This window comes from Anomaloglossus baeobatrachus, chromosome 4 (assembly GCF_048569485.1).
Source record: "Anomaloglossus baeobatrachus isolate aAnoBae1 chromosome 4, aAnoBae1.hap1, whole genome shotgun sequence".
NCBI lineage: Eukaryota > Metazoa > Chordata > Amphibia > Anura > Aromobatidae > Anomaloglossus > Anomaloglossus baeobatrachus.
Genome location: NC_134356.1, coordinates 575,088,426 through 575,106,363, shown reverse-complemented (window position 1 = coordinate 575,106,363; position 17,938 = coordinate 575,088,426). Strand labels below are relative to the sequence as shown.

At 54.1% G+C, this 17,938-nt stretch overlaps 1 protein-coding gene across 1 annotated transcript in view; it reads left to right on the top strand.

Moving 5' to 3' along the window:
- BLM (BLM RecQ like helicase) overlaps positions 1-17,938 on the top strand; it is a 130,584-nt gene that overhangs the window by 60,281 nt on the left and 52,365 nt on the right. The window contains exon 9 of the mRNA XM_075346104.1: positions 16,827-16,945. Coding sequence (XP_075202219.1) covers positions 16,827-16,945 — 119 coding nt within the window. The remainder of the gene's footprint in view (positions 1-16,826; positions 16,946-17,938) is intronic.

Here is a 17,938-nt window from a genome sequence, read left to right as displayed (position 1 = left end):
GGCCTGCAGCTAGGTCTGTCCCTCATTCCCTCAAGGGACAGGTCTCGGCTCTGTCAGCGTTGTTCCAGCGGCGTATCGCCCGACTGGCCCAGGTGCGCACCTTCATGCAGGGCGCATCTCACATCATTCCGCCTTACCGGCGGTCTCTGGATCCCTGAGACCTTACTCTGGTCCTCATGGCCTTACAGAAACCCCCCTTTGAGTCTCTTAGGGAGGTTTCGTTGTTTAGTCTTTCACAGAAAGTGGTCTTTCTGGTGGCCATAATTTCTCTCAGGAGAGTCTCTTATTTGACTGTGCTCTCTTCGGAGTCACCCTTTTTGGTTTTTTTCACCAAGACAAGGTGGTTCTCCGTCCAACTCCGGGCCACATCCCTAAGGTGGTGTCTCCTTTCCACCTTAACCAGGACATTTCATTGTCTTCCCTTTGTTCGGCCCCTGTGCATCGCTTTGAGAAAGCGTTGCATGCTTTAGGTTTGGTGCGGACGCTCCGGATCTATGTGTCACGCACCGCTGTTTGTTTTTTTTTTTTAGGCGGTGCACCTCTCTTTTTGTGCTGACCACAGGTCAGCGCAAGGGTCTCTCGGCTTCTAAACCGACCCTAGCTCATTGGATTAGGTCGGCCATATCCGATGCCTACCAATGTTCTCAGATGCCTCCCCCGCCGGGGATTAAGGCGCACTCGACCAGAGCTGTCGGTGCCTCTTGGGCTACGGCTCAGCAGGTCTGTCAGGCTGCCACTTGGTCTAGTCTGCACACCCTTTCGAAGCACTACCAAGTGCATGCTCATGCTTCGGCAGATGCGAGCTTGGGCAGACGCATCCTTCGGACGGCTGTCGCCCATTTGTGAAGTTAGGTTTCGCCTACTTCTCAGTTTCTGTTTATTTCCCACCCATGGACTGCTTTGAGACGTCCCAGGCGAGCTTGGTACCCAGACCTGCTCCGTCTGTCCGTAGAGGTGCCGTGGCATCTTCCGGACCGCCCAGACCTTCTCTCTCAAGGTCCGTTCTTCCGCCAGAATTCTGCGGCTCTCAGAATGACGGCGTGGCTCTTGAGTCCTGGATCCTGACGGCTTCAGGCATTCCCTCTGAGGTCATCTCCACCATGACTCAGGCTCGGAAGTCTTCCTCGGCCAAGATTTACCACAGGACTTGGAGGATTTTCCTGTCCTGGTGTCGCTCTTCCGACCATGCTCCTTGGCCGTTCTCCTTGCCGACCATCCTGTCTTTTCTACAGTCCGGTCTACAGCTAGGACTGTCCCTCAATTCCCTCAAGGGACAGGTGTCGGCTCTGTCGGTATTGTTCCAGCGGCGTATCGCCCGACTGGCCCAGGTGCGCACCTTCATGCAGGGCGCATCTCACATCATTCCTCCTTACCGGCGGCCCTTGGATCCCTGGGACCTTAATCTGGTCCTCACGGCCTTACAGAAACCCCCCTTTGAGCCTCTCAGGGAGGTTCCCTTGTTTAGACTTTCACAGAAAGTTGTTTTTCTAGTAGCCATAACTTCTCTCAGGAGAGTTTCTGATTTGGCTGCGCTCTCTTCGGAATCCCCCTTTTTGGTGTTTCACCAAGACAAGGTGGTTCTTCGTCCGACTCCGGACTTTCTCCCTAAGGTGGTGTCTCCTTTCCACCTTAACCAGGACATTTCATTGCCTTCTCTTTGTCCGGCCCATCGCTTTGAGAAGGCGTTGCACTCCTTAGATTTGGTGCGGGCGCTCCGAATCTATGTGTCACGCACCGCCGTTTTTAGGCGGTGCACCTCACTTTTTGTGCTAACCACTGGTCAGCGCAAGGGTCTCGCTGCTTCTAAACCGACCCTAGCTCGTTGGATCAGGTCGGCTATCACCGATGCCTACCAGTGTTCTCAGGTGCCTCCCCCGCCAGGGATTAAGGCGCACTCGACCAGAACTGTCGGTGCCTCCTGGGCTTTCAGGCACCAGGCTACGGCTCAGTAGGTTTGTCAGGCTGCCACGTGGTCCAGTCTGCACACTTTTTCAAAGCACTACCAAGTGCATGCTCATGCTTCGGCAGATGCGAGCTTGGGCAGACGCATTCTTCAGGCGGCTGTCGCCCATTTGTGAAGTTAGGTTTTGCCTACTTCTCAGTTTGGTTTATTTCCCACCCATGGACTGCTTTGGAACGTCCCATGGTTTGGGTCTCCCATAAGGAACGATAAAGAAAAAGAGAATTTTGTTTACTTACCGTAAATTCTTTTTCTTATAGTTCCGACATGGGAGACCCAGCACCCTCCCTGTTGCCTGTTGGCAGCTTTCTTGTTCCGTGTGTTTTCACCGGCTGTTGTTGTAGACAGAAGTTCCGGTTATTCCGGGTTTTACTCTATCTCTACTTATGGGTGGATGTCCTCCTTCAGCTTTGGCACTAAACTGGTTGGATTTGTCATCCGGGGAGTGTATATGCTCGGAGGGAGGAGCTACACTTTTAGTGTAGTACTTTGTGTGTCCTCCGGAGGCAGAAGCTATACACCCATGGTTTGGGTCTCCCATGTCGGAACTATAAGAAAAAGAATTTACGGTAAGTAAACAAAATTCTCTTTTTTTTCCTTTATTTTGGCGCCGCTCATCGCTCTCATACCTGTCGTCTTTTTCTCTGCAGGTATTCTCTTCACTCATCCTCCGCAGCCCTGTGGGTACCACTCCCCAGGGTCGCAGGGGCTTGAGATTTCGGGCCCTCTCCCCCGTCCATCCCTGTGGTACCACTCCCGGGGTTGCGCGTGTGGGCAGGTTGTCGTGGGCACCCCTGATTCGCCCTGCGGTATCACCCCAAAGGGCGTACAGGGGCATACAGCAGGGATGGAACCTCCGCAGCGTTTGTAATCGATGGGGCCCTTTCACGCTGCCTTCTCCTGCAGGGGGGCTGCTTCCCCCATCATGATGTCCACTTCCCTGCCTCAGCACGCTCTCCCCCGGAGTCCTCAGTCTTCCTGGACGAGAGCACTGTACACAGGCAGGGGCAGGGCGCCCTGCCTGCACCGCATCCGTCGCTGGGCCGGCGCCGCCGAGAACAGGTAGGACCGACCTCTCCTGCACCTTGGCCCCGGTCTCGGCCTAGTCGCTCCTGCGTCCTAGCCACGCCCCCGCTGCAGCGCTATTGGCCGCCGGTCGTCTGGCCCAGTCTCCTCCCACCACTCAGCCTCCTGGCTTGTGGTGGGGGCTGTGGATCCTCCGTTTTTCGCGCCTGAACGCTGCTCCTCCCCCAGCCTCCTCCAGCGTCCCCATCGCCATTTTAGCCTGTGTCTGGTCCCCTGAGGCTGCAGCGCGCCGGCGTTCTCACTCTTCTGGCCAGCTCACTCCTGGACTCCCTCTTCTGGACTGGTGGGCAGCACACAGGACCTGGGTAAGCCCTGCTCCTAAGGAGTAGCCCTCACTAGGTAGCGTTCTCTGAGTTTAGGGACGAGTTAACCCTCTCCTGTCTCCTTCCTAGCAGCCACCAGGGAGAGTACTTTTTTCACCATGCCTAATGCTAAGTCCACCCGACCCAAGCAGCCCCCTTTGCCTTATTTTTTGCATGCTCCTCCTGCAAGACCAAATTTACCCAAGGCCAGGACGCCCCACTATGCTCCGTCTGTTCTTCAGACTCGCAGCCTCCGCAGGACCCCTCGGCCGACGCTTCTGATACCGCAGACGCCACAGCGCCAGATGCTACAGGGCCCTGCGTCCCGCCCCCCCCCCCGACTGGCTAGCATCCCTGTCACAGTCCGTAGATTCCCTCTCTGAGGCTTCTCGGACCATCGCGCAAGCACTGCACCTGCTGCCGTCGCTCGCCCAGACTCCCGCAGACCTGACGCAATCGCCTCCGGAGTAGGTGAGACCCGTCGCAGGGACCTCCTCGGCTGCTCAGAAGCGGACCCGCCAGGTCTCGCCTTCAGCCTCTTCCCAGGTTTCACCTTCATCCCCAGGTCCAGACCATCATTCCTCCGGGGAGACTTCTGACCACTCCGATGATGATTCTGATGCAGCACCCCTGCTGGACTCAGAGCAGGCGGCTGATATTCGGCATATGGTGAATAGCCTGATAGAAGCAGTAAACCAGACCCTAAAGGTACAGGTGGACCCCGTCTCCTCCCAGAGCACCCAGGTCTCGTTTAAGCGGATAAAGCGGGCCCAAAGCGCATTCAGCGGACATCCAGAAATCGCTGAGTTACTGCGCAGCCACAGGCAACAGCCGGACAAGGTATTTACCAGCGGTAAGTCCATTGATTTGCATTATCCTCTTCCTGAGGGTCTTCGAAAGGATTGGGCAGGCTCCCCTGTGGTCGACCCCCCCAATCTCCCGCCTGTCTTCTCACACAGTCCTTCCACTCACTAACGGTACGTCTCTCAAGGACCCCACGGACCGTACTATTGACAGGTTGGCTCGTTCCGCCTTCGAGGCAGCGGGCACATCCCTCTCACCGGCCTTTGCCTCGGTTTGGGTTGCGAAGGCACTGATGTCCTGCGCGGACACGCTACGCTGCGGACTCCGCGCCATTCCTGCCAATCCGGACCTGGTCCTCATCGCCTCGCAGATTTCCCTCGCGGGTGATTACCTGCTCAATGCAGCCCTGGCATCTGCCAATTGTGCGGCCCAGGCCGCCAGCAACAATGTGGCCATCCGTCGAGCCCTCTGGCTCCGGTCCTGGAACGCGGATGCGGCCTCTAAGAAGTCACTGACTTCCCTGCCCTTCCTAGGGGAACGTCTTTTCGGAGATCAGCTGGACCAGTTGATCTCCGATGCGACGGGAGGAAAGAGTACATCTCTCCCCCAATTGCGCCCCAAGGGCTTCCAGAATCGGCGCCCCACCGCTCATTTCCGGCCCTTTCGCAGCTTCAACTCCACTCCCCAGCCGCGAAAAAGCCGCTCTCCTCCGAGAGACAGGAGGACCCCGTCATTCAAGACCAATCCCGCCTGGCGTTCACGTCCCCGCCAGTCCACGAAATCCTCTTCCGGTTACCGCCGACGCTCCTCCAAGTGACTCGCGGTCGGCGCGCAACAGCGCCAGACTCGTGGGAGGGCGTCTGTCTCGTTTCCAGCATGTGTGGATCCCCCTGACCGCCGATGCCTGGGTCAGAGAGATCATCACCTCAGGCTACAAAATAGAATTCGAGTCAAAGCCACCGAGACGTTTTTTTCTATGTCTCCCGCGCGGGCTCGCGCGTTCTTTCACTCCATAGACTCCCTCCTCCAAGCCGGAGTCGTGGTACCAGTCCCTCCCGCAGAACGTTTCAAGGGGTTCTATTCCAACCTTTTCGTGGTCCCCAAGAAGGACTGCTCTGTCCGCCCCGTCCTCGACCTAAAGCTTCTAAACAGGTCGGTGAGGCCTCGGCCGTTTCGAATGGAGTCACTCCGGTCCGTGATCGCGTCCATGGAGGTCGGCGAATTCCTGGCATCGCTGGACGCCTATTTTCACGTCCCTATAGCCACCTCTCACCAACAGTTCCTCCGCCTTGCGATAGCGGAAGATCACTTCCAGTTCACGGCTCTTCCTTTCGGCCTCGCATCCGCCCCCAGAGTCTTTACGAAGATCATGGCGGCTGCCATGTCCGTCCTACATTCCAGGGGTGTTATGGTCATCCCGTACTTGGACGATATGTTGATCAAAGGTTCTTCTTTCGAAGACTGTCGTCTTGGGATTCAGGTCACGATCGACACCCTTTCACAGTTAGGGTGGCTGATCAATCGGAAGAAGTCCTCTCTGACCCCGGCCCGACGGATCACCTTTTTAGGCATGGTATTCGATACCACCCAAGGGCGAGTTTTCCTCACACAGGAGAAGATGTCCTCCCTGCAACGAGGTCTCCGCGCTCTCCGGCGTCAGCGCCAAGTTTCCATCAGGTTCGGCATGCGAGTCCTCAGCCGTATGGTGGCGGCGATGGAAGCGGTACCCTTTGCACAGTTCCACCTCCGGCCCCTCCAGCTGGCCTTGCTGAAGAAGTGGGACAGATCTCCCTTTTCTCTGGACCACAGGTTTCATCTTTCGCCGGAGACCCGCCACTCCCTCCGTTGGTGGATCAATCAACGCAACCTCGCGTCAGGAAGGTCATTCCTCCCGCTCCACTGGAAGATAGTGACCACCGACGCCAGTCTCCAGGGCTGGGGGGCAGTGTTTCGGCATCACACAGCGCAAGGCCGATGGACACCGCGGGAGAGTTGTCTCCCGATCAACATTCTGGAGATATGAGCCATCCGGCTAGCCTTGCAGCAGTTTCGGCACCTAGTACAGGGTTGCCCGGTCAGGATCCAGTCGGACAATGTGCGACGGCGGTGGCGTACATCAACCACCAAGGCGGCACAAGAAGTGTCGGGGCGATGCGAGAAGTCAGGAAGATTTTGCACTGGGCCGAGTGTCATCACTCCCTGATCTCAGCGGTACACATCCCAGGCGTGGACAATTGGGCGGCGGACTTCCTCAGCAGGGAAGGCCTCGCCTCCGGAGAATGGTCCCTCAACCGGGAACTCTTCAACCAGATCTGCGACAGATGGGGAGTTCCGGATGTGGACCTAATGGCCTCCCGGTTCAACTGTCAGGTTCCGCAATTTGTAGCGCGGTGCCGCGACCGCTTGGCTTTAGGAGTCGACGCCCTCACCCTGTCATGGAGCCAGTTCAGTCTCCCGTACATCTTCCCTCCGCTCCCTCTGATCCCGAGGGTCCTCAAGAAGATCAAGGCAGAAGGAATACCAGTCATCCTAGTGGCTCCGGACTGGCCCAGGCGAGCATGGTTCGCGGAACTCACTCCGCTCCTCGCAGGCGCTCCGTGGCGTCTTCCAGACCGTCCAGATCTCCTGCAGCAGGGACCTCTTTTCCATCAGAACTCAAAGGTCCTAAATTTGACGGCCTGGCCATTGAATCCTGGGTTCTAGCTCAGGCTGGTTTTTCTTCAAGAGTGATACAGACAATGATTAGGGCCAGGAAGCCATCTTCATCAAGAATATACTACCACACGTGGAAGGTCTTCTTCAGGTGGTGTGAAGAGCACAGTATTTCTTCTCCTCTCGCCTTCTCCCTTCCTTCCCTATTGGCATTCTTGCAGTCAGGCCTAGATGCGGGTCTCTCGCTCGCAACACTAAAGGGCCAGGTATCGGCTTTGTCAATCCTGTTTCAGAAGCCACTGGCCTCTCGTCCACAGGTTAAGACCTTCATCCAGGGAGTGGCCCACCTGGCCCCGCCGTATTGTCGGCCTCTAGAACCGTGGGACCTTAATCTAGTCCTAGGGTCGCTTCAGGGTTCCCCTTCGAGCCCTTGCGGGATTCTTCCCTTTCTCACCTGTCTTGGAAGGTGGTGTTCCTCGTTGCCATCACTTCTATTCGCAGGACGTCAGAGCTGGCAGCTCTTTCTTGTCGTGCCCCCTTTTTGATTTTTCACCAGGACAAAGCGGTTCTCCGGCCAGATCCCTCCTTTCTCCCAAAGGTGGTCTCCCCGTTCCATCTAAACGAAGAAATTGTCCTTCTGTCCCGGCTCCTCTCACAGCTTGGGAAGGTCCTTGCACACCCTGGACCTGGTGCGCGCCCTTAGAATTTAGGTCTCCAGAACCGCGCCGTTCCGTAAGTCGGATGGTCTGTTTGTCATTCCTTCTGGTCCCAAGAGGGGTGAATCGGCATCCAAAGCCACAATTGCCAGATGGATCCGTTCTGCCATATCTGAGGCCTATCGGATTCAGGACAAGTCTCCGCCGCGGGGGGTAAGGGCGCACTCTACCCGAGCAGTGGGAGCCTCTTGGGCGATTAGGCATCAGGCGTCGGCCGACCAGGTCTGCAAGGCCGCCACCTGGTCCAGCCTGCATACCTTTACTAGGTTCTACCATGTTCACACCCAAGCATCGGCAGATGCTAGTTTTGGGAGAAAGGTCTTGCAGGCAGCAGTTGCACACCTGTAATAGGGTGACAGCATTCAATTATAGTACAAGCCCGCCGAGGGAGGTCGTTGTTTTCATCCTATCTGCGGTGCTTCTGTATTCCCACCCAGGGACTGCTTTTGGACGTCCCATGGTCCTGTGTCCCCCAATGAAACGATAGAGAAAGTAGGATTTTTGTGTACTCACCGTAAAATCTTTCTCTGAGTCTTCATTGGGAGACGCAGCACCCACCCTGCTTGGTTTTTTGGGTTGTTAAATTGCATTTGCCTGCCATTTTCAGCGGTCTTATGTTCATAGACCTCTTGTTCGCACGGCTGCATTATTTTAGTTATAACTTTGTTTTATGTATGGTGATTCTGGTACTCCTCCTACTGCTTGTGCACCAAACTGATCTCAGCCCGCCTCCGGCTCGGGGTGTATACTGCTAGGGAGGAGCTAACTTTTTATGTTTACTTAGTGTCAGCCTCCTAGTGACAGCAGCATAACCCATGGTCCTGTGTCCCCCAATGAAGACTCAGAGAAAGAGATTTTACGGTGAGTACACAAAAATCCTACTATTCCTTCACCAAATTTGGGGGTGGGTTTTATAATCAGGTACGTCTTATAAAGCGAAAAATACGGTATGTAAAAACAGACCTGAGGTTTCCAGATCTGTGTCTGCATGCTACATGTTGTGAAGCAGTGGGATAGCCCACTCTGTCACCCCACTACATATTAAAGGTACAGTACAGAGGAAGACACATTGCCTCCCCTCTATTGTGACCTGCAGGACCGTATCACCTGCTGTGCAGTCTCCCAGGGGGTCAGTGTTTATCTCTACTCCTGCCCGCGTGGCACATAGGTTGTAGTAAAGATGGGAAGCAGCCAGCGTATAAGATGGTATTTTTCCCAGCTTGATATTCTGCTTGCTCCATAAGCTCGTGTGTACCTTCCACTCCATGCACCGACACTTTATTGCCTGTCCGTGAACCTTCTGTCCGTCTCTACGATGTGACACGTGTGCCACCGGCCTTCTGCAGATTTAGACCCGGCTTCATTTGCTCTCTCTGTCTTCATCTCCTTTTCTCTGCGAACCCATTACTATCCCGCAGATTTCCCTCATGCTTTTTTTTTCCGCTTTCTCCTCCTTTTTTTCTGCCAGATGTTATCCCTGCCTCTATCCTCCTATCATCTCAATAAGGAGATGTTCCCACCTTCCTTTTGCATTACCCTAGTTCTTTCTCAAGAAAAACTCCTCCACAAGTTGGATGTTACTTTAGCCATCCCTCTCGACTTGTTTGTCATTGCAATTTTCAGGCAGTCAGACTTTTTATTTCCTTATCCAGAGGGTTTTCTTAAGGGATTGCTTGATTTTAAGGCAACTTTTTCTTGATCATAGACTTTCAAAATGACAGATCATATTTTGTGAAAGGCAAGACTCCCTCTTTCAGGGTCACCGTCCACTCCACATGAGTGGTGTGGGCTTTTTCATTGGTATGCCCTCAGGCATTGGCACTACAGGTATGCAAGGCCACAGCATGGTCTTCTGTGGCGCACCTAAGGCTACCGTCGCCACAAAGATATTGCACCTCAGCCAGAGGTGTGGTATCCCATCCTGGGTAAGAATGGGGTCAACTACCGGTGTACAGACAAAACTTGCACACACCAATTGGTAGGCATACACTGGGTCAGGGATAGTGGCAGCAACCCCCATAGATGTATTCATGGGGCCGTAAGTCACATTTCTGGTCCCAGTGGTGTGGGTGGGGCCTAGTCAGTGGGAGGAGTAAGAAAGAGAGAGTAGAAAAAGGAACTAGGAAGTTCAAGTCTAGTCAGCCTGTCAGGCAGTGAGAGAGAAGGAGTGAGGAGGTGGGCTGTCAGGAGAGGACAGCAGACAAGGCGAAGACAGAGACAGAAAGAGGTTCCTGGTGAAGATCCTGGGGTCTAGTTAGGCCCAGGTGACACCCAAAGAAAGAAAGGATTCCATGGCCACGGAAGAGCAATTGTCCCATGACCCGTTCCACTGATAACATCGGGTGGAGGGATCTGGCTGCATTCAGGGACGGTCCCTAGACAGAGGGAAGAAAGACAATTCCTCAAAAGTAAAAGCGAAGGCGTGGGAGATCGTTGCAAGCGCCCAGGGCCACTTCCCGCCACAGATCCCCGGTGAAAAGGGCAAGATACGACTGCGGTCAGCCCCCTTTGTACAGGCCCTGTGGTGGAGGCCAAGACCATCAAAAATAGTTGAAAGCTAAGAAGTCAGTCAAAAAAGGACACACACAAAAAGGGGTACACCGGGACTGACCCTTGACCTATCCGGGATCGGCAGCGGCCCCTGACAGCGGATCCTGGCATTCCGTGGGTAACCGGGTAGCTACCGCATTGAACTGAACAGTGAGTAAACATCTTGACTGCAAGCTGTGTGTCATCTGGTTTATCCTGCACCTCGTTAACAAACACCATAGACTTTAGCAAGCACCCAAAGGTTGCCCCGCGGTACCTGCTCTACCTGTGGAGAGCAAGAAACACCTCAGCTGCCATAACATCAGCCCCGGAGGTCCCTTCCAGCAGCTGCGGCGCCAGAGCCGCAAATTACCACAGATGGCGTCACGAATATTTATATAAACATTATCATCATCTCCTCAATATCGCCACATCATTAATTGACTCCACCAGGGTCACGGAGTCGGACCCCGCCACCGCTGACTACCCCGGACTAGTCCGGCCCGACACCGAGTCACCTAAGGCCCTGGTGTGGGCGAGTCACTTCTGGTTACACATTCTCCAACTTCTGAGCAGTTCATCTCTGCCTCTGTAAAATGCGAATTTCAGCAGAAAGGCTCTGAAGGTGACAGTCATTCACTCGAGGACGTGAGGGTTTGCTGATTGGTATTTCCATGGTTTTATTCTTCTGCTACAGGCAACTGCTTTAGGATGGTTTCTGTGTCCCCAAACCATCACCCCCACAATATAATTGCGCAGATAGGCTCTGATTCATGCTGTCTGCAGTATGGACAGCAGGAATCGAGTGACACGTTCCCTTTAAGCATATTAATATATAACTGTACACCATGAATATTTATTGACATTTTCTTTATCGTTCCTTTGGGAGACCCAGACCAGGACACACAAAGTACTACACTTAAAAGTGTAGCTCCTCCCTCTGAGCTTATACACCCCCTGGTAGCCAGTCCTAGCCAGTTTATTGCTTTGTGTCAGGAGGCATACATCCACACATGCATTCTCATCTGATTTGTTTGACTTTTGGAAAGAGTTTGAAGAAAAGCGGGTCCATGTCTGGACTCCCGGCATGTCCCTTCTCACCCCACTGTGTCGGCGGTGTTGTTAAGGTTGATTTACAAGGCTGCAGCCTTACATGCCGCGCTCCTTCACCATCCCTTCTGGGCTCTGGCTTGAAGTGGGAGCCAGCACGGTCTCCATGCCTGGCAGGAGTCCGGTCTCCATCCACAGCCCCTTGAGGATTCTGCTGGACCGGAGCACTCATCCCCAGGGACATGGCCCTGCGTCTCAGCAGCTAAGTACCTGAGACGTTTATGTTGGGGGTCCCGGTTCTTTATTGTAAAGGGAGAGTATGCTGTATGTGATTGTTTTAACTTTTCCGGCAGGTTCTCTAGCTTTTGCCTGAGAACCGCACCGATGGTGCCTGCTTGTCGGCCTCGCCGCTTAAATTTAGGCCCCGGCTTCGCCGGAGGCCTAGTTTCATTTTCCTGCCCTCGCATGTCACTCATGCAGAGGGACAGGTTCGGCTCCTCCCGGCGGCCGTTCTACACAGGGGAGGGACACTCCCCACTGCTGGGGCGTCCCTCCTTCCCTGCAGGTCTCTATAGCCCTCCAGTTCCCGCTCTTTTATAGGAACGCCCTCTTCTCAGGCAGAGTTCACTCTGCTCTGGGACATCCTGCATTCTGCATCTCTGCTGAGGTGCTGCGCACTGGGGGACTGGGCTTCGGGATCTGGAGGGCACACAACACCGCGCTCAGCGGTCTGGTAAGCCACAGCCGGTCTCCGGTTGTGGACCTCTGTATATTCTCCCTGGGGTTCATTCTCTGCAAGGCCCCCACTCCAGCAGCATGTCTCACACAAGGAGCAAGGCTCCAAAGCTTTATTCTGCATGCACTGCATGTAAGCTCCTGCTGCCTGAGCTGAGCATTTATCCACACTGTGATGGTTGCTCTAACTTGGCGGTGCCACAGCCTGGAGTCTCACCCCCAGTGGTCTATCAGGCTGCTGCTGCACCTGTGACTGAACCCCCGGCCTGGGTAGAGTCCTTTTCTAGGTCCATATCCCAGTCATTTGCTGAGTCCATGGGACTTTTGTCCAGGACTTTGAATATGCATCAGCCTCCCTCACAGGGTGCCTCTAATACTCTTGACAGAGGACTCCTATCCTCTGACCTCCGTCCATCGGAGTTCACGGAGGATTCATCATCTGCTCCCAGACCCCGTCCTTCTAAGAGAAGGCGCAGGGTTTCCTCCCCCTCCCCATCCCACGGCTCTGTCTCAAGAGCTGACTCTCAAGATGAGGAGGATGCCCTCACTGGGGGCTCGGAGGCTATGTATCCCATCGATTTCTCTGAGGGTGACTCAGATCTTAGTGATTTGATTGCTTCTATTAATTCTGTGCTGGATCTCAATCCGCCAGTGTCAGAGGAGCAACTCTCTTTGGCAGAAAAACATCAGTTTACCTCGCCTAAGAGAGTGAAGAGTGTGTTCTTTAACCACTCCAGTTTGCAGACCGCTGTGACCAAGCCCAGGGCCTGCCCTGACAAACGCTTTCCAAAGCGTGGTTCTGATGACCGGTTTCCATTTCCACCTGAGGTGGTCAAGGAGTGGTCTCACTCCCCAAAGTTAGACCCTCCGGTGTCTAGGCTCTCAGCCCGGACCGTTGTGTCGGTGGCTGACGGCACCTCACTTAAGGATTCCACTGACCGTCAGATTGACCTTCTGGCCAAATCTGTGTATGAAGCTGCGGGGGCCGCGTTTTCCCCGACTTTTGCAGCAGTGTGGGCTCTCAAAGCCATCTCTGCTTCTCTAGAGGAGATGCATTCCCTCACCAAGGAATCTATGCCTGAGATGGTTACCTTAACTGCTCAGGCTTCAGTTTTTTCATCTTATGCCATGTCTGCCATGCTAGAGGCTGCTCACCGCACTGCGGTGGCTTCAGCCAATGCTCTTGTTATCCGCAGGATTTTGTGGCTTCGAGAGTGGAAGGCAGATGCTTCTTCTTCCAAGAAGTTTCTTGCTGGGCTCCCTTTTGCTGGTTCACGGCTGTTTGGTGAACAGCTAGATGAAATCATTAAAGAAGCTACTGGCGGGAAGAGTACTTCCATGCCACAAACCAAGACCAGGAAACCCGCCCAGGGTAGGAATCAATCGAGGTTTCATTCCTTTCGTTCCTCCAACTGGTCATCCTCTAAGCCTTCCGCCTCGTCCGCTAACTCAGCCAAGGATCAGAAATCCAACTGGCGCCCAAAAGCGCGTCCGCAGAAGACCGCAGGAGGTTCTGCCACTAAGGCAGCTTCCTCATGACTCTCGGCCCGCTTCAGCCACGTCCTTAGTCGGTGGCAGGCTCTCCCACTTTGGCGACGTTTGGTTAAAGCAAGTCTCCGATCAGTGGGTGAGAGACATCATATCTCACGGCTACAGGATAGAATTCTCTTCCAGCCCGCCAAACAGATTTTTTCTCTCAACTCCCCCCTGCTCCAAGGCCGCCGCCTTCTCACAGGCCGTGGCATCCTTGCAGGCAAACGGAGTGATTGTCCCAGTTCCCGCTCAGGAACGGTTCAGAGGTTTTTACTCAAATCTCTTCCTAGTTCCAAAAAAGGACAGTACCTTCTGGCCCATCCTGGATCTCAAGCTTCTCAACAAGCATGTCCGGGTGCGGCATTTTCGCATGGAGTCTCTGCGATCAGTCATTGCCTCTATGACCCAAGGGGAGTTCCTGGCGTCCATCGACATCAGAGATGCCTATCTACATGTGCCAATCGCAGTGTCACATCAGCGTTGGTTACGTTTTGCGATAGGAGAGGATCATTTCCAATTCGTGGCTCTCCCCTTCGGGTTAGCCACGGCCCCTCGGGTATTCACCAAGGTCATGGCGGCAGTGATTGCGGTCCTGCACCTCCAGGGGTTAGCAGTGCTTCCTTATCTGGACGACCTTCTGGTCAAGGGTACATCCAGCGCAGACTGTCAGCGGAGTGTTTCGCTCACTCTCGCCACCCTAGCCCAATTCGGGTGGATTGTCAATCTTCCCAAATCCACTCTGACTCCGACCCAGAGTCTCACGTACTTAGGGATGCAGTTCGAGACTTTGCCAGCACTTGTGAAGTTGCCCTTAATCAAACAGCAGTCTCTCCGGCTAGCGGTGCGCTCTCTCCTGAGGCCCCGCCGTTGTTCCCTCAGGCGCCTGATGCAGGTGCTGGGTCAAATGGTGGCCTCCATGGAGGCGGTTCCCTTTGCCCAGTTCCATCTGCGTCCTCTGCAGCTGGACATTCTCCGCTGTTGGGACAAGCGGCCTTCCTCCTTACAGAGGTTAGTGGCTCTGTCGCCACGGACCAGGAGCTCTCTTCAGTGGTGGCTTCGACCCCTCTCCCTGTCCCAAGGGCGCTCCTTCCTGACTCCGTCCTGGGTGATTCTCACCATGGATGACAGCCTATCCGGCTGGGGAGCGGTACATCTCCACCACAGAGCACAGGGCACTTGGACTCCGTCCGAGTCAGCCCTTTCAATCAATGTGCTGGAAACCAGAGCTGTGCTTCTAGCTCTCCTAGCCTTTCACCACCTGTTGGCGGGCAAGCACATTCGAGTCCAGTCAGACAACGCGACAGCGGTTGCCTACATCAATCACCAAGGCGGGACACGCAGCCACCTGGCAATGTTGGAGGTCCAACGCATTCTTCAATGGGCGGAGGACTCCAAGTCCACCATATCCGCAGTCCACATCCCTGGCGTAGAAAACTGGGAGGCAGATTATCTCAGCCGTCAATCCGTGGACGGTGGCGAGTGGTCCCTGCACCCGGCAGTGTTTCAGTCAATCTGCTGCAAGTGGGGCACTCCGGACGTGGACCTAATGGCATCCCGTCACAACAACAAGGTTCCGGTTTACGTGGCTCGCTCCCACGATCCTCAGGCCTTCGCCGCGGACGCTCTGGTTCAAGACTGGTCCCAGTTTCTGTCTGTCTGTCCTACGTGTTTCCCCCTCTAGCTCTCTTGCCCAGAGTCCTGCGCAAGATCAGAATGGAGGGCCGTCGAGTCATCCTCATTGCACCGGACTGGCCCAGGCGAACTTGGTATCCGGACCTGCTCCAACTGTCCGTGGAGATGCCGTGGCATCTTCCGGACCGTCCAGACCTGCTCTCGCAAGGTCCGTTTTTCTGCCCGAATTCTGCGGCACTCAAATTGACGGCGTGGCTCTTGAGTCCTGGATTTTGACGGCTTCTGGTATTCCTCCTGAAGTCATCTCCACTATGACTCGGGCCCGTAAGTCTTCCTCCGTCAAGATCTATCACAGGACTTGGAAAATTTTCCTGTCCTGGTGTCGCTCTTCCGGCCATTCTCCTTGGCCATTCTCGTTGCCGACCCTTCTGTCTTTTTTACAGTCCGGTCTGCAGCTAGGACTGTCCCTCAACTCTCTCAAGGGACAAGTCTCAGCTCTATCAGTGCTGTTCCAGCGGCGTCTCGCCCGGCTGGCTCAGGTCCGCACCTTCATGCAAGGTGCGTCTCACATCATTCCGCCTTATCGGCGGCCCTTGGATCCCTGGGACCTTAACTTGGTCCTCACGGTATTGCAGAAACCCCCTTTCGAGCCCCTTAGGGAGGTTTCTTTGTATCGTCTTTCTCAAAAGGTGGCCTTTCTAGTTGCCATAACTTCTCTCAGGAGAGTCTCTGATTTGGCTGCGCTCTCCTCGGAGTCACCTTTTTTGGTTTTTCACCAAGACAAGGTAGTTCTCCGTCCGACCCCGGACTTTCTTCCTAAGGTGGTCTCTCCCTTCCACCTTAACCAGGATATTTCCTTGCCTTCCTTCTGTCCGGCCCCTGTTCATCGCTTTGAGAAAGTGCTGCATACTCTAGATCTGGTGCGTGCTCTCCGGATTTATGTGTCTCGCACCGCTGCGCTTAGGCGGTGCACCTCTCTGTTTGTGCTAACCACAGGGCGGCGCAAGGCTCTCTCTGCTTCTAAGCCGACCTTGGCCCGTTGGATTAGATCGACCATTTCGGATGCCTACCAGAGTACTCAGGTGCCTCCCCCGCCGGGGATCAAAGCACACTCGACCAGAGCTGTCGGTGCCTCTTGGGCTTTTAGGCACCAGGCTACGGCTCAACAAGTCTGTCAGGCTGCCACTTGGACTAGCCTGCATACCTTTTCGAAGCACTACCAAGTGCATGCTCATGCTTCGGCAGATGCGAGCTTGGCAGACGCATCCTTCAGGCGGCTGTCGCCCACTTGTGAAGTTAGGCCCCGCCTACTTCTTAGTTTTTTCTGTTTATTCCCACCCAGGGACAGCTTTGGAACGTCCCATGGTCTGGTTCTCCCAAAGGAACGATAAAGAAAAAGAGAATTTTGTTACTTACCGTAAATTCTTTTTCTTATAGTTCCGTATTGGGAGACCCAGCTCCCTCCCTGTTGCCTGTTGACAATTTTCTTGTTCCGTGTGTTATCACCGGCTGTTGTCGTGGACAGAGTCTCCGGTTGTTCCGGTTCTTACTCGGTTCTACTTGTGGGTGGCTATTCTCCTTCAGCTTTTGCACTAAACTGGCTAGGACTGGCTACCAGGGGGTGTATAAGCTCAGAGGGAGGAGCTACACTTTTAAGTGTAGTACTTTGTGTGTCCTCCGGAGGCAGAAGCTAAACACCCATGGTCTGGGTCTCCCATTACGGAACTATAAGAAAAAGAATTTACGGTAAGTAACAAAATTCTCTTTTTTGTTTTAGGGAATGTTGTTTTTCAATTTATGATGATGATAGAATCTAAATTATTTCAGGTGGCGGGAAGAGCTTGTGTTACCAGCTGCCCGGCTGCGTGTCCCCCGGTGTTACTATTGTCATCTCCCCCCTCCGGTCCTTGATAATTGACCAGGTTCAGAAGCTCACCACTCTAGATGTAAGCATTTAGTATTTGTTCTTTGTGTGTCCAACTATAACCAACCTGTTCAAGTGAATTGTAAATAGTAAGGCTCAATTATTTCCTGAAAAATAAGCTTAAAACGGCTAAATAAGTAGAGTATGCAGATGTAATAATTTTATTTATGGTTTGCACAAGAAGGTAACAAAGTATGTTTCCCTGTTTCTGATAGATGCCTGACATCGTGTTTGCACACAGTTGCTTAGAATATATCAATGCTTCTTACACTGGGGGCTGAGCACCGAGCGTACCCGAGCATCGCGATGCCCACTTGAGTAGTCCGCATGCGCTCTGATTTCATTTGTAAAGTCTGTGTTCGGTACGAACTGTGAACTTTTAGGCTATGTGCGCACTAGACCGTTTTTCCCGCGGATTTACCCGCGGATTTGCCCCGGAAATTTCTTGAGAAATGTCTGCAATCTTTGTGCAGACATTTCCCATGAAATTCAATGAGAAAAAAAAATAGCTGTGCGCACTGTGCGGATTTTTCTCAAGAAAATTTCTTGAGAAAATTTTCTCGAGAAACTTTCTTGAGAAAATGTGCATGTCCATTAATTTCCGCAGGTACCTGCGGTATTCCGGGGGTATTCCGCAGGTAGCAATGATGTGCGGTATACCACCGGAATAGCCGCGATTTACCTGCGGTAATGCCCATCGCTGCCTGCGGTTTTGCAGGAAGCGATGTCATTATGCCAGGAAGAGGAGCAGAGGAAACACACGTCACACTCCCTGGACGCCGCACAGAAGCGCTTCCGTGCGACCTCCAGGTGTCTGTGCAGTGTGTGTCCTGCTCCGGCCTCGCGGCTGCTTGCACTGCAGGGTGTCAGTGTCTGCCCGCAGTGTCAGCAGCCTGTCACGCGGCAGCGCAGGCAGACACGGACATCCTGCAGTGCTGGGAGCCGCGGGGATGACGATCGCTGCTGTCAGGAGGTGAGATCATTACCTGCTGTGACGATCTCCTGCCTCCTGACG